The following is a 23,723-nucleotide window of genomic DNA, read 5'->3' as shown; positions in this document are numbered from 1 at the left end:
GACATATAGCCTTTAGCTTACCGCTATATTGGTCAGACTTTGTTTGTTACTCCCGCCTCTCTAGAGAACGTCACGTACCAAACACATCAAACGCTGAACTGACTGGTTCTCGCATGGTTTTTATTTGCACAGCCCCTGATGTCAGCGGTTCCAACTTTAAGGACCAGCAATTCTGTGGTGCCATGCTGGTGCCACCACACCACTAGCATATCCTTCAGAATGCACCAAGTACACAAATTATGATTTTCAAATTAGAACAATAAGGCAGGAAGTGACAGAACTGAAAATACAGGGTTCCTCTGACTCGACTACATTACTGAATGATGGTCAACATCCTGTCAGGATCACAACAGATATATGGTCTGTATGGTATGAGAAGCCACATTTGAAGCTGGGGAGTTTATGGAGCTTTGAGGATTGTGAAACAAGAAACCAATTGAGCAGAGAATGAGGTTGTCCTTGACTAAATCTTATAACTATGATATCAACAGCACACACACACACAAAAAGAAAAGAAACAAACATTGTGCAGAGTGGTAGGCGATGATTTTAATAACAGAAGAGATGACAGTACACACAGGGTTTACACAGGACTATGACAGGACACAAACTGGATACACAATATATACATATACATACATATGTACACATACACACACACACACACACACACACACACACACACACACACACACACACACACACATATATATAAACTCAGATGCCCAACTTGAATTGATATGACAACATTGATTGCAGGCTTGATTTATAAGAGCTTGTTTTTTTCCCCATGATGGCAGTTTCTCTTCACATGGTGACGCAGAGGGTTGGAGACACTAAATTGCCCCTAGGTATGAATGTGGGTGTGAGTGTGTCTGTGTGTCTGCCCTGCGATGGACTGGCGACCTGTCCAGGGTGTTTCCCCGTCTTTCGCCTTATGAGTGCTGGGATAGGCTCCAGTGCCCCCCACAACCCTAATTAGGATAAGCGGCTTTGAAAATAAGTGAGAGAGAATGAGAAAGTTTCTCCTCAACACTTCTGACGGCAATGCATCAAAATCTGTCAACACCTGGGTGAATAGCCTCTTGTGCTGATAGAATTGCTCTAAAGCACAAATAAGTTTTTTACATTTTAAATGAGTGGAGAGAGAAAATATTTCCTACTTTGAAAATGGAGTGTAAGTGTATGTGTTTTTCGACAGCACTTTACAGGTGTAACGACCTCGTCTTCTCCCTCGCCGGTCTCAGCCATTCAGTGCTCAGCGTTGCCGGTTTACTAATCACCGGTCTGATCACTCTTCATCCTTCACACCTGCCTTCACTCTATTCTCCTCTCTATTTAATCCCTTCTGTTGGACCAGCTCCCCGTGAAGTCTACCTCTTCCATGTGTTTACTAAGCCTGCTATTTCGAAGTTCTCTATTATTGTTAGTAACTCGGTCCCCTGATAACCCTTTACCTTTGCCAAGTCTTGTGTGTTACCTTTGTGTATCCAGTTTTTGTAGTGTCATAGTCCTGTGTAAACCCTGCCTGTCTTCTGTTATTAAAATCATTACCTACTACTCCGCACTTGTGTCCTGCTCCTTGGTTGAATCCTGACAACAGGAGGATCCTTTACTGGTTAGTCAAAGAATTCTAAGGCCAAGCTTGCCGGCTGATATTAAGAGAAAAAATATCAAAAGTTATGAAAAACATGGTTGTTTTAATATAAGATTTCAGCGTTCTTTCATTTTCTTATGCAAAGTATTGGAGATAAATAACTGATTATTTTTAGTGAATATCTTACAACAGTTAGAATTCAACTATTAATCCAAAAATGTTGCAAACATCAATTATAAAAACATATACTTTGAAATATGGTAATGATTAATATGTAAGAAATTTACAAATGTTTTTGTAAAACTGTGTTTTTCTGGCATTCTGATGTGATGCCTACTTCAATTAGTTAGTGAAATATATTTCTTTGAACATACTATGTATTATATCAGGTACTTTAAGGGAGAAACACAGCAGACAATCATGACAGGACATATAAACTCAACTGAAATATATTCGGTCCGTTCTTTTTACACTGTACTCATCAAAAATCTTGTAAAAACAGTCTGTGGTCAAAAACGTCCACAAGCACAACCACACAAATAATCAGAGTGCTCCCTGATAAATTACATTTACAAGATAAAAATAGTGTAAAATAGTGTAAACAAATACTGGAATTTATTCAGCGACTACATCTTAGTGGCTTTACATTCCTCCTTTGCTTGACCAAGCTCCTTCTTCTCCACGAGTTCCACTTTCCTGTGGACACACAAAGTTTGAAAATGTCAAACAATATTGAATTAGAGGGTAGGCAAAGTTACATAATTGTTACATTTGGTAACATGTACATGCAATTAGGAAGCATATGTTTCTAGTAAAATTTATCTTCTCATTTAAAATGATAAAGAGATGCCTGCACAGATGCTGTTGATTTCTACAGTATTAATGTGAGATATGTTTTAAATGAAACAGTCATATTAGGGCCTACTAACACTGGCCCAGGTAAATTACCCAGCCTAAAGCACACAAAAAATCTTTTATCAGATTTTCTCCTGTTATAGATGTTAAAAAAAATCTCAGTATATGTTTTCAGTCCACAGTCTCATAATACCTTTTCTTCTCAGTTGGTCAAGTTCTCTGAGAATACACAAGACCTATTAAGAAACCTCACAGCTTAACTGCCTCCTGCCGTTTTGATACAGATCAGTGGCGTGCAGTGGCTGCAGCGGCAAGCAGAGGATGCCCCCGCCCCCCCACCACCACTATTTCATGGCAATACTGCATAACCATACCGCTCTCTGAAATTTATAGTCTGCCAATAAGGTGCAACTGTCTGTCTCATGGTTTACTACTGTCTGTCTGTCCTGTCTTGAAAGTAAAGTGCCTCTCCTGTGTCTTGCTGCACCCTGCTTAACCAAAAGAAAAAATGACAGGGCTGTGAGTGGGTGATGGGAAAAATATATTAAAATAGACAGTAGTAGATTGTGTATTGTACATATATGTACAAAATTATCACTCTTAAGAGATGTACCTTTTGACATTTATTTTCGCGTAGGAAAGTTAGGCAGGGAGTGCTTGCCTTGCTTGCCCTAACAGCACACCACTGATACAGATCTTCCTCAGGTTCAGCTCATACTAGAACATCCCCATGCACACTAATCATACATACCTCCTTCCCTCTGCCTCCTCTGTGGAGTCTGGCAGCTCCTTGCGTCTGGTCTCAGGCAGAAGGAAGGCGAGAGCCCCACCTATGAGAGAGAGGGTGCTGAAGACCAGAGTGGGAATGGTCCAGTGGTAAACCTCCAGTAGGTTCAATGGGGGAGACAGCATCCCAGCAACACGTGTGGCTGTGGCACCCAGGCCTGCAGCTGTCTGTCTGATAATGTCAATGAGTTACAATCTGGGTTAGTGAACTGACTGTATAGGCATACACAGAGTGAATGATTTGTTGTAAGCATGATCTCTGAAGTCCACAGGCTTTGGTACCAACCTGATGGAAGTGGGAAACAGCTCTTGAACATAAATGTTGCAGACGGAGCCTGCACCATTCATTAAAAATCTCCCAGCAGTTGCAAGAACAGTAATTGCAATGGCACTATCTGAAGTGAGAAAAATGGTTGCATAAAGAAAAGGACAGGTTACATTCATCTCTGTAAAAAAGCTTGTTATATTGATGTATGTTCATTGCACTAAATGCACTAAGTGTGTGCACTATGCATAACACGCACTCTTGGTAAAATCTGAGACAAAACAATAGGTAGAAACATTCAGTATATATCCACTGTACCATGTCAACTTTTTTGTTTCTTTTTGCATTTTCCCGATTCTCAACCCAATGTGGAAGGCGCTAATTAGCTAAGGACTGTCTTCACTCCCCCTCTTGTGCCAGCCACCCTCAGCTACGGTGAGTGAGGCTACCAATACACCCATGAGCAAGTCCAGGAGAGTGATCTTGACCAACAAACCATTCCCACAGAATACAGAGAGTTCCATCCTCTTACATCCATTTCCATAGTTGATACATTTGCACTGTGAGATAGTACCTTATCCTGGGTCAGTACTCAGAGGCCTGTGTTGATCTGTGAATGACTAAGTTTTAGTGGAACCCACTTTACCTTGAGGAACAGCGAGGATCAGGAGACAGACAAAGCCTCCCACGAGGAGTGTGCTCATGAGGACCAGTTTCCTTCCTCCTGCTTCCAGTAGCCATAGACAGATTAAATGAGCTGGCACCTCTGTCAGGCCAAATATGAGTTGTGTAACGAATATATCGAGGCCAAATTTGCCAACGTTCAGAGAAAGGCAGTAATATGACAGGTTTAATGCACACCTAAGGATTAATGAAAACACAAAATCAGTTTGTATTATAATTACAATTGTAGGTGTCATTTAAACTCAACTATTTTGAAGTTTGTGTGAGGATTATGGATCTTGTATAACTGATAAAATGGTTAACAGTATGACGCACATCCAAGAAATAAACTCACCATCCAAATGTTAAATACAGGAAGTACCTCCTGAGAATAGGTGAGGCAAAGAGACTTTTAATTCCCCCTCTCTCTACTGGCTTATCATTTGTGAGCTGAAAGAGAAAATGAAGTATTCAGAGACTTGCAATGATTAAATGATGAGTTGGAACATTTAACAAATGTTGGTATGGTATGTTCCACCTTCATCAGTATGGAGTCAGGGATTGTGCGTTTATTAATTGCAGCTGCCTTGAGAATCAGCTTTTTGGCCTCTTCAGTTTTACCTCGATCCAGGAGCCACCTAGCAGACTCTGGAACGAACCTTTCAAGGTGCATGTAATTGTAAATAGCAACCCAAACAAAACAGACAAACTCCAGGACTACATGCTACTCAGACACAATGTGTAAGCTCACTGAGGGGTCAAACTTCCAGGTTTCAGTAAAGATGGGGGCAACAAAATATGCATACCATATGTAACAAGCCACCACAGCAATTGGGGCTGCCATGACGAACTGGGCGATTCTCCAGTTTCGGACAAAGTATATAATTCCAGCGAGGACTGCCTGTCCCACGCCGCCCAGGACTTGTGTCAAAAAAGATGCATAAGACCTCTTTTTGACTCCAATCCATTCAGTTGCTAGAGAGGTTGGGAAAAGGGCAAATTAACTGCCTAGAATACTTGTATTCTAAAGATATACTCAAGAAAATGATATTTATTAAGAAAATATGTTAATAGAACAGGAAAATAATGTCAGCAGTTATGCAGTAGGTGTAATGTTCAAAGCAAAGTGCAATGCACATTCATGTTTTACACACGCAAGTTGACAACAGTTGACAATAAGTGAACATTGCATTTTTGAGACAATGTCAGTACATTACCAAGTACAATGCAGTTGACCCGATATCCACCATATGAAATTCCAACAATAAACTGGGATACAAGATACATATAGAAGTTTGGAGAAAGACCTGTCACCACTGTAAAAATCACCATGAGCACTACAGGTATCTGTGTGGCTCGCTGGCGACCAAACCTGAAACAAACACAAGTAAATATAAATACAAATGTCCAGATTATGTGCTGGCTGAACACAAGAAGTTAAGGAGAAGTTATTGGGGAGCAGACCACACACATACTTTACAAATATGGAGCTCTGTGGTCAACTTAATAAAATGTAATAAAAATAAAAGTGAAAATCTTATTCTTTCAGGAGTCATTTTGTTTGAGCACTTACGATTCAACAAAAGGACCGAACAGCAGCGACCCGACAAGAATACCAGCCATGAAGACAGTTTGTGCCAGTCCAACTGCATTGCCATTTTCACAGACAAGATCAAACTGAAAATCAATATAAGCTCATTCCTGTTACACTTTACAGTCTGGCATCTTGTTTTACACATAGCAACTCTTATTCAGTTTTATACATAACAGCAATCCCTGTTAAGCTGCACTTCACATGAAATTTAGGAAGTTAGACTGATCTATTAATTATTATCATTATTACTGCTTGAAAGTTAGGAAACTCTAACACTGCTAGTAGCACTAGCAGTAGTGGTAGTAGTAGTAGTAGTAGTGGTAGTAGAAAAATCCATGTAATACCACAAAATATGATAATTGATGAGTTCAGATGAAGGACACTCACTCAGTCACTCATTATCTAAGCTGCTTATCCTAATTAGGGTCGCGGGGTGTGCTGGAGCCTATCCCAGAGCTCATAGGGTGAAGGCGGGGAAACACCCTGGACAGGTCGCCAGTCCATCGCAGGGCAGACACACAAACAAACACACTCACACCCACATTCATACCTAGGGGCAATTTAGTGTCTCCAATTTGCCTAACCTGCATGTCTTTGGACTGTGGAAGGAACCGGAGCTCCCAGAGGAATCCCACACAGACACGGGGAGAACATGCAAACTCCACACAGAAAGGACCCTGGCCTCCTGGCCGGGAATCGAACCAGAGACCCTCTTGCTGTGAGGCGACAGCACTACCCACTACCCCTACAATGATTATGATTAATATATCTGATATATAATAGTTTATTGCATCACAGTTCACATAATTCTCCAGTTCACCAGTTTTTACATAATTACTTGTTGGATTAGGGCTTGGAACTGTCAGTTGAAAAATTGTTTTAATCAACAGTTTTAGAATGTGTTAAACATCTTTTTAAGTCCCACCATGTCAGAGTGGCATCATCTGAAACACTTAATGGTTTTAACAACAGTTAAAACCAATCAACCCATTAAAACCAATACTTACATCAGTGATTATGGTTGATTCATAAATTGAATCATAATGCACCCATCCACTGGTGCAGGAGGTGGTTTCGTTGAGGCCATGCTCTCTTATAGCACTGATATCCCAGTCTACAGGGATGAACATCTCACAGCTGCTGAAAGAGCCATCCTGAAGCCAAGGCACAGTCAGATTCAGCTGTTCTTCTATGGACAGATTAGCGTCTATCCTCAAGATCCAATCTGTGTTACAGTGGTGACCAGTGTCTGCCTGGTTGAAGATTAAACTGGCAAGGTGAAAAGGTAGAAGGAGGTTTGGGAAGCAGAGCCCAAATAAGAGAAGCTTTTGGAAGAGTCCAAAATCACCAACAGCCCGAAGGATCTCTCCAAAATCTGCCATGATGATCCCTGCTAGGATTCACCCAAAGAACCTGACCCGGAAGAGAGCTTCCTATCTAAGTAGCACCTTTAGATAAGGAGTATTAATGTTTAACTTTATGGTGGCTTAAGAGCCACCATTCAATTCTTAAGAAAGGGTGACTGTTAGTTTAGAATTAAATGAGAGAGACCCTTCTGTCAGGATTATTAATGTTTAACTTCATGCTGACGTGACAAAGTAGATATCAGTTAAAGGGGGAGAGTATAGATAAAAACTAAAATAAGAGAATTCATCACCTCAGCGCAGTTGTTTTTATATTTTCTTTCAGATTTAGTATAAGTCTTAAAGCTACTTTGCAAATTTTAAAAGTGCAAAAGTACAAACATAGCACAGTGCAAACTTTAAACATTTTAAAATAAAACAGAGGTCTACAACATGTAAAGGCATACTGTAAAGTCATGAAGCTGGTTTGCTCTCTGGACCAACTATCACATAAAGGCAGTGGCTCAGTGGTTAGCACTGTTGCTCCTCTTGCATGGCAAGAAGGTCCTGGGTTGGAATCTCAGCCATCCCAGGTCCTTTCTGTGTGGGGTTTGCATGTGCTTGCCGGTTGCTCTGGTTTCCTCCCACTGTCAAAGACATGTATGTTAGGGTTAATACTCCTGTCAGTGCCCTGACCAAGGCACTGGCAAAAGAACTGGAGTTGTTCCCCGGGCTCTGCACTGTGGCTACCCACTGCTTCTAGTGCATGTGTATAGGATGGGTCAAATGCAGAGTATGAAATTCCCCACAGGGATCAATAAAAAGTACTTCTCTTCTCCTCTGATCTTCAGTAGCATCAACACCCATAGAAGGTCGTTTTCAGAGGTGCAAACTGGTGTCAGAACAGTGCTACAGCATGTCTTATTAACCTTGGCTGATCTCTGATAGCATTTGTTTTTGCAACATTTTACTAATGCTTAGTGACACCTTCTGTTCGTACCTTTTATTATCGCTTCTTGTGGCATTCATGTTACTTTTAGCGTCTTCCTGTAGTTATATTATTCCTGTACCAGAGCTTGTTTTTATATTAATCATTGCTTTTGCTTTGTTAAACATGATCAACAAACATTTCCAAAGTCTTGTTTCAATAATGTTAAATGAAGTGCCATTATTTGAACTGACCCATCCAGAACAGCAGCATTATGGAGCACTCAAAGCAGGCTTGTGAACATCAATTCCCCCCCCCCGCCCCCCCCAATGCGTTTCACAAAGTATGGAGATGACAAAGGGGGTGTCTGATAAGCTCATTCTTTATTGATTATTATTAAAAATAATTGAATACACATGCAATGAAAATTTAAAAAAAAAAATGAAACTGAATACCTTACAGTGTTCTACCATTGTCCTCAACACACAACATTGCGTGTGTGTGTGTGTGTGTGTGTGTGTGGGTAATCGGACCCATTGCTATTGTGCCGTGAGATACACTTTAGGGGGATATGTATGAATGTGAAGTTAAAAAGGGCACTGAAATAGTAAAAGAAAAAAAAATGGAGAAGAAATGATCGAGCATTCATCTCTGAGAGAGGGCCATTTGCAGCTTTTTTTTTTTTTTAAGTGATTAGTAGCAAAACACCAGTACAGAACCATGGTACTACATACCAGAGAGACATTAATAATATTGTATTCTGGTGAAGAAAATGGGGAAATTTCTTATTTTTTTTCTATTTGTCTTTAGATATGAAGCAAAAATACTATGACAGCAATGCCACATGTTCGACCATCAGCAACATCATGTCCTTGCTGACAAAAACAGAAAAGTAAAAGAATGAGGGTAATCTAAATGGATATCGCTGCAAATAACAAACCTGACAAAAGTCAGAACAGATCAGCTAACATCATACCTGATTTTTTAAGTACCTTTGAAGAAATGATGGTATATGATTTCAGTTCAAAGTGCTGAGCTACATTATTCCACCTTCATAAAAAGGAAATAAAAAGATGGAATTAGATCCCCAGGCTGTTGTCGAAGAGCTTTGCGTTGGAAAACAAATAATAGTACAAACACACAGAAAAAGCTTCACCTTAGGAGACAGGACATTTGCCATGGCCTATACACTATAAAATCAGCATACCACATTTTAAAAGGGCAAGCATTTTAAACCATTACCAAATCTCTTTCCAAAGCACTGAGATGAAATTTGGGGGATTTTGTTCAATTTGATTAAGTACTTTGAGAACAAAGAGGCAAACATAGCATTAACTGAGTTGCTAGCCATAAACCATGTAACTTACCACATGGACAAACACATACACATCACCACAAGCATATCCTTTAGAACGCACCAAGTACATAAATTATGATTTTCAAATTAGAACAATAAGGCAGGTAGTGACAGTACTGAAAATACAGGGTTCCTCTGACTCGACTACATTATTGAATGATGGTCAACATCCTGAAGGAGCTGAACAGTATCACAACAGATATATGGTCTGTATGGTATGAGAAGCCACATTTGAGGCTGGGGAGTTTATGGAGCTTTGAGGATTTTGAAACAAGAAACCAATTGAGCAGAGAATGAGGTTGTCCTTGATTAAATCTCATAACTATGATATATCAACAACACAAAACCAAAAAAAAAAAAAAAAGAAAAGAAAAAGAAAGAAAGAAGAAACAAACATTGTGCACTCTAATCAATAGATTCCACAGCCTCTTCCAATCAATGATAAAAAGGCCAACTGTGAAAACACCCACTATATTCTGTGTATATATATTTTTATATGTATAAACAAATCAACATCAATTTAATTATTTACATAATGGAGTAGTTTTTGATCAAGTACTCAGCAGTTTGTTCTTTTTTTTTGCCACATTCATCAGGTTATATTCATTACTATATATACTGTTTAAAGTGATTTCGAAACAGTCATTTTCACATACACACAAGTGAAGGAGTGACAGTGCATGTTATCAGTTAGCATGTCCTTGATCATTAACCCTCTTGAAACACATGGAAAAGTAGACAGTTCAAAGCCCAAAGAAAAAAACAGCTGAGGCAGGAGTGTGACGCAGGTTCATTCAGACCAATATTGCTGCCAGGGAGAGGGAGAAGTCAAACTCTTTCGAAGAAGAAGAATTGGAATGAACCTGGGAATCTCTGTGTGCAGGACAAAATGTACGCGACTCTCTCATAAACATGTAGCACAGTCAGTTTATGGACACTGAGATATCACACTGAGCAGAAGCTCAGCCGCTTGGTGAGTCTTACCAGGTTAGTAATGGAAATCAAGAGGTGTTCGCGTCATTGTGTTCTAAGACCATCGGCTCTGCGGTCGTTAGAATGACTTAACGTTATCCAGTGCTTGGTTTCACACTGTCCAGCGGCATAGCAGAGGTACTGATGCCATTTCATATTAAAATTGGTCCAGTGTCCAAAAGACTGACCAACATAAACACCGGTGCACTGCCACAGAGCCAGTCATCTACAGCAAAATCGTTTGCAGAGCATAAGCTAACCAGCTGCCACTAAAGTCAATGACAATTTAAGTTAACGTTTTGACTGCAGTCTATTTTCTAATTGACATTTGCATAAATAGAGCACTGGCCTAAAAACAGAACTTGTCAAATCAAAATTTGGATTCTGAAACAAAATGACAGAGATGGTTTTCAAACTCTCTACGCAACACACTAGGGGGAGATATAATAATCAGAGCACAATAACAGCCTGTTGGAATAAAAATGATTTTTATCAATCAGTATATGTCTCAGGTAAATATAAGGTGATTTTAACCTCCTGCAATCACTGCCCCCAAAAATCACAACAAATTATACCACCAAATGCAGGTCAATACCTTTCATGTAAGCCTTTCGTGTAAGTTCTTCATGCAAGGAAAAATCATCTCTACTGTGTGAGGGGCTGAAATGTGTTTGTGAGTTTGTGTTGGGAACTGTAAGTTGTAGGACACTCAAAGGGCGCGAATTAAAAAAAAAAATAATAATAATAAAACAGAAAAAAAAAAAATCTCGCCAAGCAACAGTGAATCAGTTCTATTTTGAGTAAGATAACTATGGCATTTCAAATGCTCATACAGGGACACGGTAACATCTGAAGTTGAGACAGAGTTCTGGCTGCTGCTCCTACATGCCCTCCATCACATTTTACCCAACCTACACCCTGAAGGGCTAAGCTTTTGTGAGTGCCTATTTACGTGTATTTGGATGTCCAAAATGCTTCTGAAAGTCAACCTTTGTAGCATACATATGATTTTACCCTCAACACAAGTAGCAGAAACCACACTCATTCATTCATACAGTCAACAGGCGAAATTCCTAGCTACCTTAAGCTACAGATGGCAAGCCTCAGATTTTGTATTCAGTAGTATTATTGAAAATAAGGCATTTTGACATCTAACAATAACAGGACTTGGTTCAGATTGTGCAAATGTTTTAAACAATATAGAAACCTTTAAAGTAGGGTGAATGGATGTTGGTGATTGCATCCTCCAACATACATGAATACTGTAAACATCTCAAGTGCCCTTCCTATGAAGAACTTCAATTCAGTCCTATTCAACTGGTACAAGGTTTCTGAATCCTATGTGGTGTCTGGTTACTTCTCTCTTTGGCAGTAGTGGTTTCTTTAGGCCAATGACAAGAAACACTATGCACTGTTGTGCGATAGAGTTTGTGTTTTCAGACTGATGGTCGCACTGTGTTTTAACTAATACTCAGCTGGGCAAATCCCATAAGTTTAACATCATCTGGAATTTCCGAGCCTTCCACACCCGATGCCTAAAGTCAGAGAGACAAAAAAAAATGTTTGTTGGAACAGAAGGAAGTAAATTCACAGCAACAATTACAGCCGTAATGATTTTAATGTTGCATTGTACTGCACTGTCTTACCAGCTTGAAGGTGACGTTTTTGTTACTTTGAGGCTCATCAACAATTTTCTGCAAATTGGCAGCAACTGTAACAAGAAGTATCACAGACCATAAGTGATCATGACACCATGAGAGCAACAAAGGGGGGCTGTCTTACAGACATTGCTACTGGAGTCTATGTGGGCAATTCACAGATGAGGTAATCTGGCAAAACGAGAACTAATCAGTGCAGCAAAAGTATCCAACTGGGATTTCTTCTTTCACTCACCAATGACCAAGTCTCTTCCATCAACCAGCCCCGCAGACACCAGCTCCTGAGATACTCCGTCAGCTGTGTCTACAGAGAACGAGAGGCACAACAACGAGACTGAGACAATTTTCAGTTGTAAAAGGAGCATGGGGAAGGATTTCTGAAGCATATCCACCTACCTCTGCCTGGCATGAACTCAAACCTGATGTCATTCAGCTCTTTCTTTGAATTCCTGTACAACCACAAAGATGATAGGTGTAACTATGATCCCACAACACTAATAATCTGACATTTGATTGATTGTTTGTGTAGAGTTATAACTCTAGCTTGAGCAAATCTATCAGCGTATTCTAACATCAAGGCCTCAACCGTTAGAAGCTGTCATTTTCAAAAGTGAAAACATTCTAGTTAGGAAATGGTATTTTGGACTCATTGGTTTGTTTCCATTCAGGTGCTACAGTCGAACTCTTTGTCTCCAGCTACATAATTTTCTAAATTAAAACCAAAAGTTAACAAAAATGTTTTCAGTCCTTAATTAAAGGAGTTGAGGGCTCATCGACTCAAACAGTTCTGTACTTTGCTTACTTGACTCTTATGAACCCCCCCCCCCCCGGTCAGAGTCTGATAAACATACAAGCAGCCTAAACTGCACACACTTTAATCACATAAAGTTCCAATTAGAATAGTCTGACATACCTCAATCTCAACACAAGGCTAATGGGAGTTTTAAGGGCATCTTGCCCTGCAGGAATGGTACCAGGAGCAGCCTGTAATAACAAAATCCAAGATCATAAGGACAATCAGTGCAAACAGTACAGTCGTGTCTGGAAAGCAAACTGAAAGTGTTGGGGTTAAGGGTAGGAGACTAACAGATGAAATCAGAAGTAGACATGGATGATAAATATGCATGAGTCAGAGTTCAGAGAGTGGTGCTGACCTGGCTGCTTGGAGCTGGGGCAGGTGCAATAGAAGCAGTGCCTTCTCCTGCAGCCGGAGCCTGAGGTGCCTCTGTCTGGGCAGGAGCCGGCGGCTGGAGGAGAGCTGACGGGTCTGGCGTGAAAATCTTCAGGGCAACAAAATATATGTGTATATATTTAAAAAAAAAAAAAATAATCAGATTGTCTCAGTACAGAAAGATATTTTCATTACCACACAACTAATGCTGGTTCGATTTATAAAATTTTTCTTATTTTAAATCTCGCACCTCAGCATTCTGCAAGGCATCCTCCTTTACTCTCGGTGACTGAAAAAAAAAAAAGAAGGACAGCAGACGCACATGAGAAACGAAAAACTTTTTTACAAACTTTTAAATACCAACGCTGTCAAACCTAGGCTTGACAGGAGTGCTCTGAGGCGTGGTAAAAAGGAAACAGGAGAGGCAGGCTTTGCGACCGCGACACACGCGCGCGTTTACCCGTAAAGCTGCCACCGCAGCCTTGCCCTCCTCGCTCTCCAAGTCCAGCTCATCATCGCTCCACTCCCACTCTCCATCCTCGGTCTTATGAAGCCGTCCGCTGGAGCCCGGAACCCTCCGCACCTTCACAAGGACAGCGCGAACCATAAGGGAAATACGAGAAAAGAGAGGAATAAAATGGAGAGAGAGAGAGAGAGAGACAGAGAAAGAGACTGAATGAGCCAAGAGGTGTACATGTTTTGGAGACATTTTAAAAAATTTAAAAGACAACTAATGATATGTTAGTAAAAAAAACAAACAAAAAAAAAACTAAAGGACAAACTAGTCAAGGGGAATTACGTCTTTGAGCGAACTGCCAACATGAGTTCACAAGGATTAGCATGGGCACAATGAGGACAGGGATTTTATTATACCAAACGATATCAACAACATACATCTTATAATTTATTGATCTCTCCTACCTTCTTTGATCTTTCTCCTATTGTCGGTGCCCTCTGAAGCAACTTCTCTTGCAGGTATTCGTTATTCTAATGAAAGAAAAACAAGAGAATGGCTCATTTACAAGAAATAATCATGACAAACACAGTCAGTCAAACCCCTGTCCAAAAGTCATTGAATTTTTAGCCAAGTTCTGTCAAGCTCTGTTTACACAGCTAATGAAACATTTATCAACAGATAACACCCTCTGTAGGTTGAATTGATACACTGCACCGCTAACAGACTTGGCCACATTTGTGATCACACCAACACACTGCTAAGCCTGAAGACTTCACTCCTGCCTCTAGTTCTGCTGAGCCAGCGCTGTGTTTGTTAGGAACATGGACAGCATCCCGTGTGCAGGACATGTCCTTTAGAGAGCCTAATCCTGCCTGATTGTCACAGTGCATCACACTTCAAAAGGATAACATAGTGGAGAAGTGATGAGGATTGTTTGGGCCAGGCCTCTGCCACATCAAATATTCATGACTTGATGAGAGCATGAGATCAACAGAAAAAAAAAAGCTTATTTATCATTTTGTGTCAAACAAACTACAACAGTTTTGTGGTATGCAACTCTTACTGACTAACTTTGTACTGAAAATGATCAGAATGAGAGGAAGAATGCAATAAATGAAAAAAAACCAACTCCTGCTATATCAGTACTCAATATGTTCTCACCCAGTTAGAGATGGGGTTTTTTTTCAACAATCTTAACACTATATTTGGTCTGTAAAATCTTGTATTGTAACATTATAAAGCAGAAAAAGTTAAAGCCTTTTTTAAAGATAATGTGCGATTTCTACAGAACTTCAATGTGAAATTTCTTCAGTCTAACCACATCTCAGTGCATGCCTAGTGCAGGCTCTCACCTTTGCTTTTGTGAAGAACTTGTGCTTCAGAAGCTCAGCAGCTGTAGGCCTGACAGAAAACAGTTAAGAAGGCATGGTTTAAACAGCTTACCACATACAGAATTTTCAACATCAAAACCACCATTTCATCACTAGTTTAACAATGATAAGCTTTAAGTCTGTAACAGGATCCAGACAACACTCATGACTATTGTATTCTGTGTGCCGTTTCTTGAGATGCTTGATGTCAAGGTAGCTCTTTTTTAATGTGTTCACAAAAATGTTTGTGTGAATGTGTCGAAATACCTTTTCTCTGGGTCCTTCTGCAGGCACAATGAGATCATCTTCCTAAAAGACTTGCCGTATTTCTTCACCATCTCTTTATCCGTCACGCCTGTCTCTAGACAAGGGGGGTCGTTCTGTAGAGTCAGCATGAGCACCTAACCCAACATTAAACAATAATTACATCACATGTTACGCGTGTGTGTTGTTTGCCATTATATGTCTGTCATTGTAGTCGATAACTCTGGTTGAAACAATAAAAGGCATCTGACTCAGCACTGATTCAGTCATTTCTCACACACCTTCATAGGAGGATACTTGTGATAAGGAGCAGCACCGGTTGCCAGTTCAATCGCCGTGATCCCAAAACTCCATATATCAGCTTTGAAATCATAACCTCTGACCTGCGGCCAAAGAGAACAGACACTGTGAATAAGCTTCAAAACGCATCTCTGAAAATTAAAAATTAAACTGTCTTCATGTTCAGCAAAAAAAAAAAAAGGGTTGAATCAAAGTGGAAAAGCATAGGGCAAAGGAAATGGTGAATAATACAAATCTCAGATTAAAACTATAAACCTGGGTAAGAAATATGCAGCAGGCCATGCAGTGTATTTTAAAGCTTGACAGAGAGACTGTCTTGTTTGAACTGAATAAAAGACAGAAACATTCAGTGGAAGAGTGACTTGTGAACAGCTTCAGTGAAAGGACAGAACACTCCCTGTAGCACAGAATCCTGAGAGACACCAACCTGCTCCATCACCTCGGGGGCCATCCAGCAGGGGGTACCCACAAACGTCTTTCTCACTTTGTTCCTCGTCATGTCTCCACCCGTGGCTAAAAAGGCACTAACTCCAAAGTCTTTAGGGAGGAGCAGACGGCAGAACGTGAGTTTGAAAAAAAACCCAAAACTGAGCAACTGTTATTTTCCAAGTTGAAAAGAGAGAGCAAACTGAGGCTAAAGTCAAAGAGGAATAACCTGCAATTTGAACAGATCCATCTTCTCCAAGAAGAATATTTCCAGCCTTAACATCCCTGCAAAGAATAAAAAAAAACAAAAAACACCACAACCAAATGTTAGCGTGGACCGTCACCTTCAATGAATGGAAGACGGGGTAAAAAATCTATAATTTAGTCCCGACTGACAAGGCCAAGACAAGGCTTCACATTTTCCATAAGATCACTGTTCCTAGAAGTTTAGAACTGATTTGAAACCATACTACATGTGTGACAGTGTTGTCAATGCTCTGCAATGTTACATTGCATGGTTGTGTAATGAGCAGGTAACACTACACATGAGGGAGATGAATCATGCAAAACAGACCTTTTAAAATATTAAATGTTTACAGTATAATATTAAAATGATAAAGGCTATGTTAAATAAATATAGTCTGTCTTTGGACCTTTGCCTTCAAAAAAAAGGACAAATTTAATGAGAACAAGATTAATTCAGAACTCTACATTATTTGCCACACAAAATAAAGTCCCATTATGTTACACATAGATATACATATATAGACATATGTATATATGCTGTTTATAATGTTTAACTTCAGAACTCAAGTATATCAAGTGTACAAAAAAAAAACTACATTCCAGCATTAGAAAAAGCAAGACAGATTTTGCTTTACCCAAGCAGTGATTGAAGAGCATCTACAACACTGTCTACACCATGTTGTCAATTCAATGAATGTTGATATTAGATATATAAAACCTCCACAAGCTAGTTAGCTAGCTAAACAAGCATCCAGGCAAAATATACCTAAATAAAACAAAAAAGCATTCAGAGCAGCTGCAGTCCATTTACGATACAATGAGAACCTTAACAAAGAATAATGTTAAGGTACCAGTATTTATTTGCAACACCAAAAACACAGCATACTGTATATCTAAATAGTAAATATCTTACTATGTATCTAACTGTATATCTGGATATGCCACTGTAACTGTTATTTCTTGCCACCTTTCACTATTTTTGCGATATGGCACAACTCTTGAAAACAAAGCTGCCAGTGTTACTTGCTTTCCGACAGACGGAGAGCTTTTACCCGTAGCAGAAGAGGTCTGTCCCTCTTCGCAGTATTTCCCTGACTCAGCAAACTGCACTGGGTGATGTGTGAGGCGGTGAAATCAATTCACGACGCTGCTACCTTTGGTTGCGATGTTTCTACGGCATAATTTGCACAAGACTGCACTCTGCTGAGCGTCATCCCTCCAGAAACCGAACTATTTCCACACAACCAACCCATGCGCATGCTTTTTGGGAATTAAATCTTCGCCACTGGCTTTGTTTTCCTCCATTGTTGACTGACTTATCAGTTATCACTGAGGTAGGCCTGAGTGTGGGAAAGACGTGAAAACTTCGACAGCGACATACATCGACAATGATCGGCAGGTGTGGCGACAGTGGTGTGTGTGTGTGCGCGCGTGCACCAATTAGCGGGAGAGAGAGAGCTGCACCGTTCTCTCCTGTTAAAATGCAGCCGGTTTAAAACGCACGTAGATGGTAACCTGCGTAGCCAATGTTATGCACATCTGATATTACGAATATGGTCATTTCTTATATTTTCTATAAAATAGCACCGAATATCAATATTTTTGATATTCCACCCAGTCCTAAGTCCGTTCTGCTCTAACATTTGTCCTCATGACTCACTACATACATAAGGACAGAGCTGTAACGTATTCAATAGATTGGTAAAAACCTTGATAAAGTAAAACTGAACACATAATATGCAAATGAAGGATGCCCTTAATGCAACTGGAAGCTTCGCTCTCTAAGCTAGCACTTTTTTGGACAGGCTTGACACTACACTTACACTGATCTGACATCACTAATGCCATTTCTTCTATGCAGTTAGGATCTGAGAAGGAGGAAACACTCCTAAAACAATGTAAAAAGGGTGAATTTTGACAGGAGAATTTTCCAAATGCTTTGGCTAGTTTTAGTTGGCATCCCTCTGGTGGACAGTACTGACATAACATGGATTCACTAGCATTCCCCAACTGTCATATCCTGTTCTATAAGAGTGGAGCACTGAAGCTACCCTGTCAAACTCTTGCAGCTCACAGTCCATCACAGCCTGAGAGATACTCTTACAAGTCACCCATGCACAGAAAGAACTAAATTCAGAAACCTACAATGTCTTCCACATATAGTATGTAAGGTAATGGATAGAATACAACAGGTCAAAGGGTGTAAAGGAGCACTCTAGGTATTATAACATTCATTAAAGCCTTAAATAACCTGTGAATCTGTCCATTTTTGTGAAGATACTCCAGCCCCTCAAGGACTTCTTTTAAGATGGTGGCAATACTGGCCTCATCTATGACACCTGACTTATGCTCTCCACGTGAAATGATGTATTTGATGAAGTCCAAAACCGATCCTGCAAAAGAATACACGGGAAGAGAGCAGAACACCATTAAATAGGATCGATTAGACAAACATATTACAATTCCTGATACAGTTGCGGCCTAATGTTACTTGAACGTGCTAAAAATAAATAAATAAATAAAGCTTGCTTTATCTTGCAGGTGTTGAGAATACATCTCTTTGGCTTATGGAGAAACTTGTTTGTGTCTATATATAGGCGCTTTCGCATCGGAGGAACTTTTCATAGTTCTTAGAACTGTTGGAGAAAGTACCCCCTTTTTGGCGTGTTCGCACCGCAGGAACTTAGAACGATTTTAGTTCTAAGAACGCCGTTTTGAGGGGCTTTTTTAGCCCCTACTCCAGGGTAGGTACTTTTGCAGCACAATAGGAACCTTGTGACGTCGGTGTACAGCCATTGGTCCAGACGCAGGTATACGATGATTGCAACCGCCATTTTTAAAGATCCGTGCAAAATATAAAGTCTTAGAACGTATTTCATTTAGCTTTTGATATTCATGTCTCAAAATGTCTGGAATTGTAGGAGGGGGCACATGGTTTTTATGTTTTATTTTACCGGTATTTTATATCCCCCAACAATGACCATTTTGTAACGTCCAATGTATATTTGTACATTGAAGAGGTAGCGTACACTCCGCTTCGGTAGGTGCTTGTGTGTCCGCTTGTGTGGCTGTGATCCGCATTTTAACCTAAAATAAGAATGTGTTTATCCAGCTTACGATTTTAGGGCTGCAGCGGGGAAAAAGGAAAAAAAAAAAAAAAAAAACACGATGCCGCGAGCAAGGGTCAGGCACAAGCGCTATGCTAGCACCCGAAAAGTACTATGCCCATCAAGTCATTCACTGCTACTGCGGTGGTAAATGCATAAATGCATTCGGAAATTATTTTCTCCATTGGACTGGGTCTATCGCCATACAGTTTTATTTTCGTTAATGAGAAGGCAGTTATAGGTTATCGAATGTGCAATCAATATTTCCGTCATTCAAATTCAATAAAACTCATTGCGTATACTGTAGTCTAGTTTGTCGATTTCTTTTGCCGCAGTAATGGTCCTTTTTTTCCTTTTGGAGGTATTTAAAAGGTCTTAAAAGTAATTAAATTTGTACTTCAAAATGTGCAGCTATCCTGGTTAGTGTAAACAACAGCTCTTAGCTGCTATACCGTCGGCCGGCTTACGTCACTTCAGCGTTCCTACTGGCGGTGCGAAAGCAAACAGAAAAAAGGCCCTAGAACGAATGTAGTTCTAGGGGAAGCTCCACAGGGGGTAGTTCCTATCGAATTAGACCCTAGAACTGTTCGGTGCGAAAGCGCCTTATGACAATTATGGTTAACTTACCACCACTGAGTAACTTCATCACTAGCCAAAGCTCATCCTTCACCACAAAAGAGGTGTAGTATGACACAATGTTGGGATGGTGGCACTGACTCATTGCCTGGATCTCTTTCTACAGTGAGAGAGCAGAAAAAGGTCCTCTTACTTTTTAAACTCAAAAGAGGAAAACATGGCTACAATCTATCCATGCAAACTGAACAGATTAAGATTAATCTGAATGCTGTTTGGGATCAGTCTTCTTGGGATCAGTCTTCTGTTTACCTTCATTTTTCACAAATCAATCTACATTAGCCATCAGTTTATTAACAAAATTCTACCATGAGCATTTAAGTGGTCCTGTAGCACTTAACTATTGTTGTCCTGTTTTCGGCACATAATTTGATATCGAGTCAAATTACTGGACTCCTATCCTTACTTTGTTCCCATCAAATAGCTAGGTTACGCATTCTCAATTAATATAAAATGCATATCTGTGCGCCACTGAAGAACTCCATTTCAGGTCAAATACCCATTCTCATTAGTGCTAAACACCATCTTTCCCGAGTTTCCAACAGTCTTTTTCATCTCACAACAGTTTGAAATGTTTCTCAGATGAACTTTTTTCCGAGAGTGAGGCTGTTTCAAAGGCACGTTTGATAACAGCCAAAATTGTAGTTTACTAAGAACTCATCACTGCACCCGGTCAATACCTGCAGTTACAATAGAAACAAGGTTCTCAAACCGCTGAAACTAAAAATATCAAGTGTGCAACTGTAAACATCGCACTGCCCAACATCTTAAAACATCTGACAACAAGCAGAATTTACTATGAGTAAGCTTGGTCAGTGTATGACTGTGAAATACTCAAACACATTCTGCCCACTACCTCCCCTTTCAGCAAAATCCTTACACTGCTCTTAACTGATCATTTTTACGCCTTTTAACATCAGATAAGGACATGCTTATTTCAGAGGTTAGAAGTGATGCCCTCACTCTTCAGCCAATTACAACAACTTTTAATGAACCTGTGCTGTCTGGATAAAAGCCAAAATAAAAAGCCTGCCAAAATACTTCACATATCACTAAAAAAGACAATAAAGTGTGTCACAGTGTCAGCACTGACGGTGTAATTTAAAGTAATAGTAGCTAGAACAACAATAAATTAAAAGCTGATTGCACATTTGCCTGGTAAGTCTACAGTTTGAACTTAACAACTAAAACAAGCACCACACAAGAACTGTGTGCAGGCAAGACCATTTATTTTCTCCTCTGCTTTTCAATTATCATCCAAAACACAGTCAGTTCCAGTTTCCAATGCATCTAAGACTGAGACAATAGAGTGCTCATGAATTTCTTAGGGACGACATACAAAACCTATGTATCTCTATGCGACAAATTTCACTGGCTCTGATCTAATCCAGTACTGACAAGCATGACGGAAACTGCCAAATGACTTGTGTTACATCATAATTCATCATTTGGCCAGAACAACAATGAGTTGACAGTGTTGGGTAAGCCAAGACTTCTGTTACCTAACCTCTAATACCACACCAAATCAAACAGTTTGCCTGCCACCAAACTGACAGGAAAAATCTATCCAGCAAAGAGCTACTCAACAAACAAAACAAAAGAATTAGAGTACTAGGATAATTGATTCATGCAGCTATGAAAGCTTTAAACACAAACTCGTGGGTGTTTGGCAGACTAAGAAGGTGGCATTATACATTACCAAAAGCTCGTCCATGCTGGTCTGACATTTCTCAAGATTGATGCGTTTGATGGCTACTTTTTCCTTCCTTGGTATACAATATGCAGCCTGGACCACGGCTGTTGCACCACTCCCTGATAACAGAACCAGAAAGAGGAGACATAAAGTAAGTTAATGTCACACATGGTAGCACCTGAGTTTCCTAGATTTTTGTGAAGTTAAGGTGGTCATGACACGAGGCATCAAACTATCGTGGACTGATAACAAACTACAAAAATAAACTTAAACTGCTCCTTGTAAGTGCAACAAATGACCCAAAGCTCTGACAAAATGGAAAAAAACACAAAGGTCAAATATGCACACAAGGTCTGATCACAGCAAACACACTTTTTTTTTTGTAAAGAAACTACATGGACCACCATCAACAGAGATCCACTGTTCTGTATTTTAACAGACAACTTTCTGCGGTTTTGAACGCACCCTTATTTTTCAAACCCTGTTCTATTTGGATTCTAACTTTGTTTGGAGCACAGGGCCACTAATACTGAAAAAAAACGTTTCCGTGCTAAGAAGTGACACCCATTTATTGCAAATAGTCATTTTCAATGCAGTTTCACCTACCTGCACTCAAAATGCAAAAATGCTCCAAGCTATACATAAAGTTTCGATATTTAACTACTTTAGTACAACTGATGTTTTGGGGGTTTCAAGACTGTTCAGTGTCTAAAATCTTAAAATTATCACAAAGAGGTGATCAGTGGTTTGCAAACATGTGTGAGTGTATAACTTTGAAGTACCTTCCTGAACTCTGAAAGCACGCACCCTGTAGATAAAGGTCCCCGAGTCCTTTAAATTCGGACAACTTTGCCTTAGCTAGAAATGCAAGCGAGCTAATCAGCAAACTAGTTAAGCTAACGAAGAATGTCACTTTGAATAGCCCGAGTTGGTTGGCAAGAATCAAATTACTGTCAAATTGGACAGTTTTAAAGTAAATCAAATTCCTTTTCAATGGTTACCATAAAAGTTGGATTCAGTAATGCCAGAACTATATGTGACTGGATACTTCACAAACAGGAATGATTCTTCTACAACTTGCTTCTTCTGCCTCGTGAATATCACTAGCATAATAACTGGGCGGCTAGCTTACGTAGCTGACTATGCTAACGTTAAGCTGCCCAGCAATGAAAGGTTATGGTTAGCTTAGCTGTCGTAGACGAGATAACCGATTAGCTATCCTTGGTAAGTTGTCTTGCTTTTGCTAGCAGGCTAGCAGCCCAATTCACAACAAGCTAAAAGGCTAACTCATTAGCTTAGCTGTCACTGTTCCGTGAGTCTACATATTTATTGAAATGTCACAACACCCAATTTTGATTGATGCGCGATTATATTTAGCGTTAATTAAACGGGTAACATTAGCTGGCAACCTTGAAAAACTATGAACAGCGAACTAGCCAGTGGGTTGCCGGTAATAGGCTAGCTAGCTTGCTAACTAGACATAGCAAGCCCATACTACAAAACAGCATTACTGCGGTGGGTGATGTGGCTTATGTTATCTATCCACCTTGGTGAAGCGGAGCCTTGCCTTCTTGCATTTAAAGACATCTTGCTTGAACCTTCCTCATTTGTGCTACCTGTGGAAAGCAATGTCGGCTGTCAACCATTTAGCTTTACTCACCAATAACCTCCTTCAGCTCATAGTCATCCTTGTTGATGGACCAAGTTTGAGTGCTAGGGTCCTCAGACATGGCTGCAGTCGGCTAACGTTTGAAGTGTAACGTTACACTGCACTGTAAGGCAGTAGTTTCAAGTGTATTCCGACTGATTCCGCACAAAACAAGAGAATCCTATCACGCCGAAATAATGCTTGCTACGCCCCTGTATGCGAAGATCTTTCACACCTCCTATCAAACCAAACTTTGCCTGTGGCGTTGCATTCCCCGCCTTTCACGCAAAGACCCGTGATGCTGACAGGCGGAAGTTGAATAAACCACACTGTCTTGAGAGTGGCAAAATTTATGGTCGTACAACACCTAGAGGGCGCCCATGAGCAATT

The 23,723-nt window shown here is 40.1% G+C and overlaps 2 protein-coding genes across 2 annotated transcripts; both read right to left on the bottom strand.

Annotated features, from left to right (window-relative positions):
• Positions 1-2,223: 2,223 nt before the first annotated feature.
• LOC115812205 (solute carrier family 22 member 13) lies at positions 2,224-7,191 on the bottom strand. Its single transcript, XM_030774689.1, has 10 exons — positions 6,768-7,191; positions 5,740-5,843; positions 5,384-5,538; positions 4,973-5,141; positions 4,705-4,825; positions 4,522-4,616; positions 4,150-4,364; positions 3,525-3,633; positions 3,204-3,410; positions 2,224-2,293 (listed from the first exon to the last, which is right to left on the bottom strand). Exons 1-10 carry the CDS (start codon positions 7,140-7,142, stop codon positions 2,224-2,226), a joined length of 1,620 nt encoding a protein of 539 aa, XP_030630549.1. The 5' UTR covers positions 7,143-7,191.
• Positions 7,192-11,178: 3,987 nt separating this feature from the next.
• Positions 11,179-23,502, bottom strand: oxsr1a (oxidative stress responsive kinase 1a). The gene is made up of 18 exons (XM_030774047.1): positions 23,346-23,502; positions 21,692-21,804; positions 19,987-20,095; positions 18,504-18,645; positions 16,236-16,291; positions 16,008-16,117; positions 15,562-15,663; positions 15,284-15,417; positions 14,999-15,047; positions 14,111-14,176; positions 13,650-13,772; positions 13,440-13,478; positions 13,173-13,298; positions 12,932-13,002; positions 12,415-12,467; positions 12,254-12,322; positions 12,007-12,071; positions 11,179-11,895 (listed from the first exon to the last, which is right to left on the bottom strand). Exons 1-18 carry the CDS (start codon positions 23,413-23,415, stop codon positions 11,821-11,823), a joined length of 1,572 nt encoding a protein of 523 aa, XP_030629907.1. The 5' UTR covers positions 23,416-23,502; the 3' UTR covers positions 11,179-11,820.
• Positions 23,503-23,723: the final 221 nt, after the last annotated feature.

Source organism: Chanos chanos, chromosome 5, assembly GCF_902362185.1.
Source record: "Chanos chanos chromosome 5, fChaCha1.1, whole genome shotgun sequence".
NCBI classification, from domain to species: domain Eukaryota; kingdom Metazoa; phylum Chordata; class Actinopteri; order Gonorynchiformes; family Chanidae; genus Chanos; species Chanos chanos.
This window is presented reverse-complemented; position numbering and strand designations above follow the sequence as displayed.

Bases quoted from the DNA above. Each gene is read 5' to 3' on its own strand.
- oxsr1a (XM_030774047.1), bottom strand. From the start codon at position 23,415: ATGTCTGAGGACCCTAGCACTCAAACTTGGTCCATCAACAAGGATGAC. The intron at 20,096-21,691 runs GTAATGTATAAT...CTCTCACTGTAG, and splicing joins CCAGCATGGACGAGCTTTTG to AAAGAGATCCAGGCAATGAG. The intron at 18,646-19,986 runs GTAAGTTAACCA...ATTCTTTTGCAG, and splicing joins GATGAAGTTACTCAGTGGTG to GATCGGTTTTGGACTTCATC.
- LOC115812205 (XM_030774689.1), bottom strand. From the start codon at position 7,142: ATGGCAGATTTTGGAGAGATCCTTCGGGCTGTTGGTGATTTTGGACTC. The intron at 5,142-5,383 runs GTAATGTACTGA...CAACCTCTCTAG, and splicing joins GGTCAACTGCATTGTACTTG to CAACTGAATGGATTGGAGTC. The intron at 4,617-4,704 runs GTGGAACATACC...TTTCTCTTTCAG, and splicing joins CTGACTCCATACTGATGAAG to CTCACAAATGATAAGCCAGT.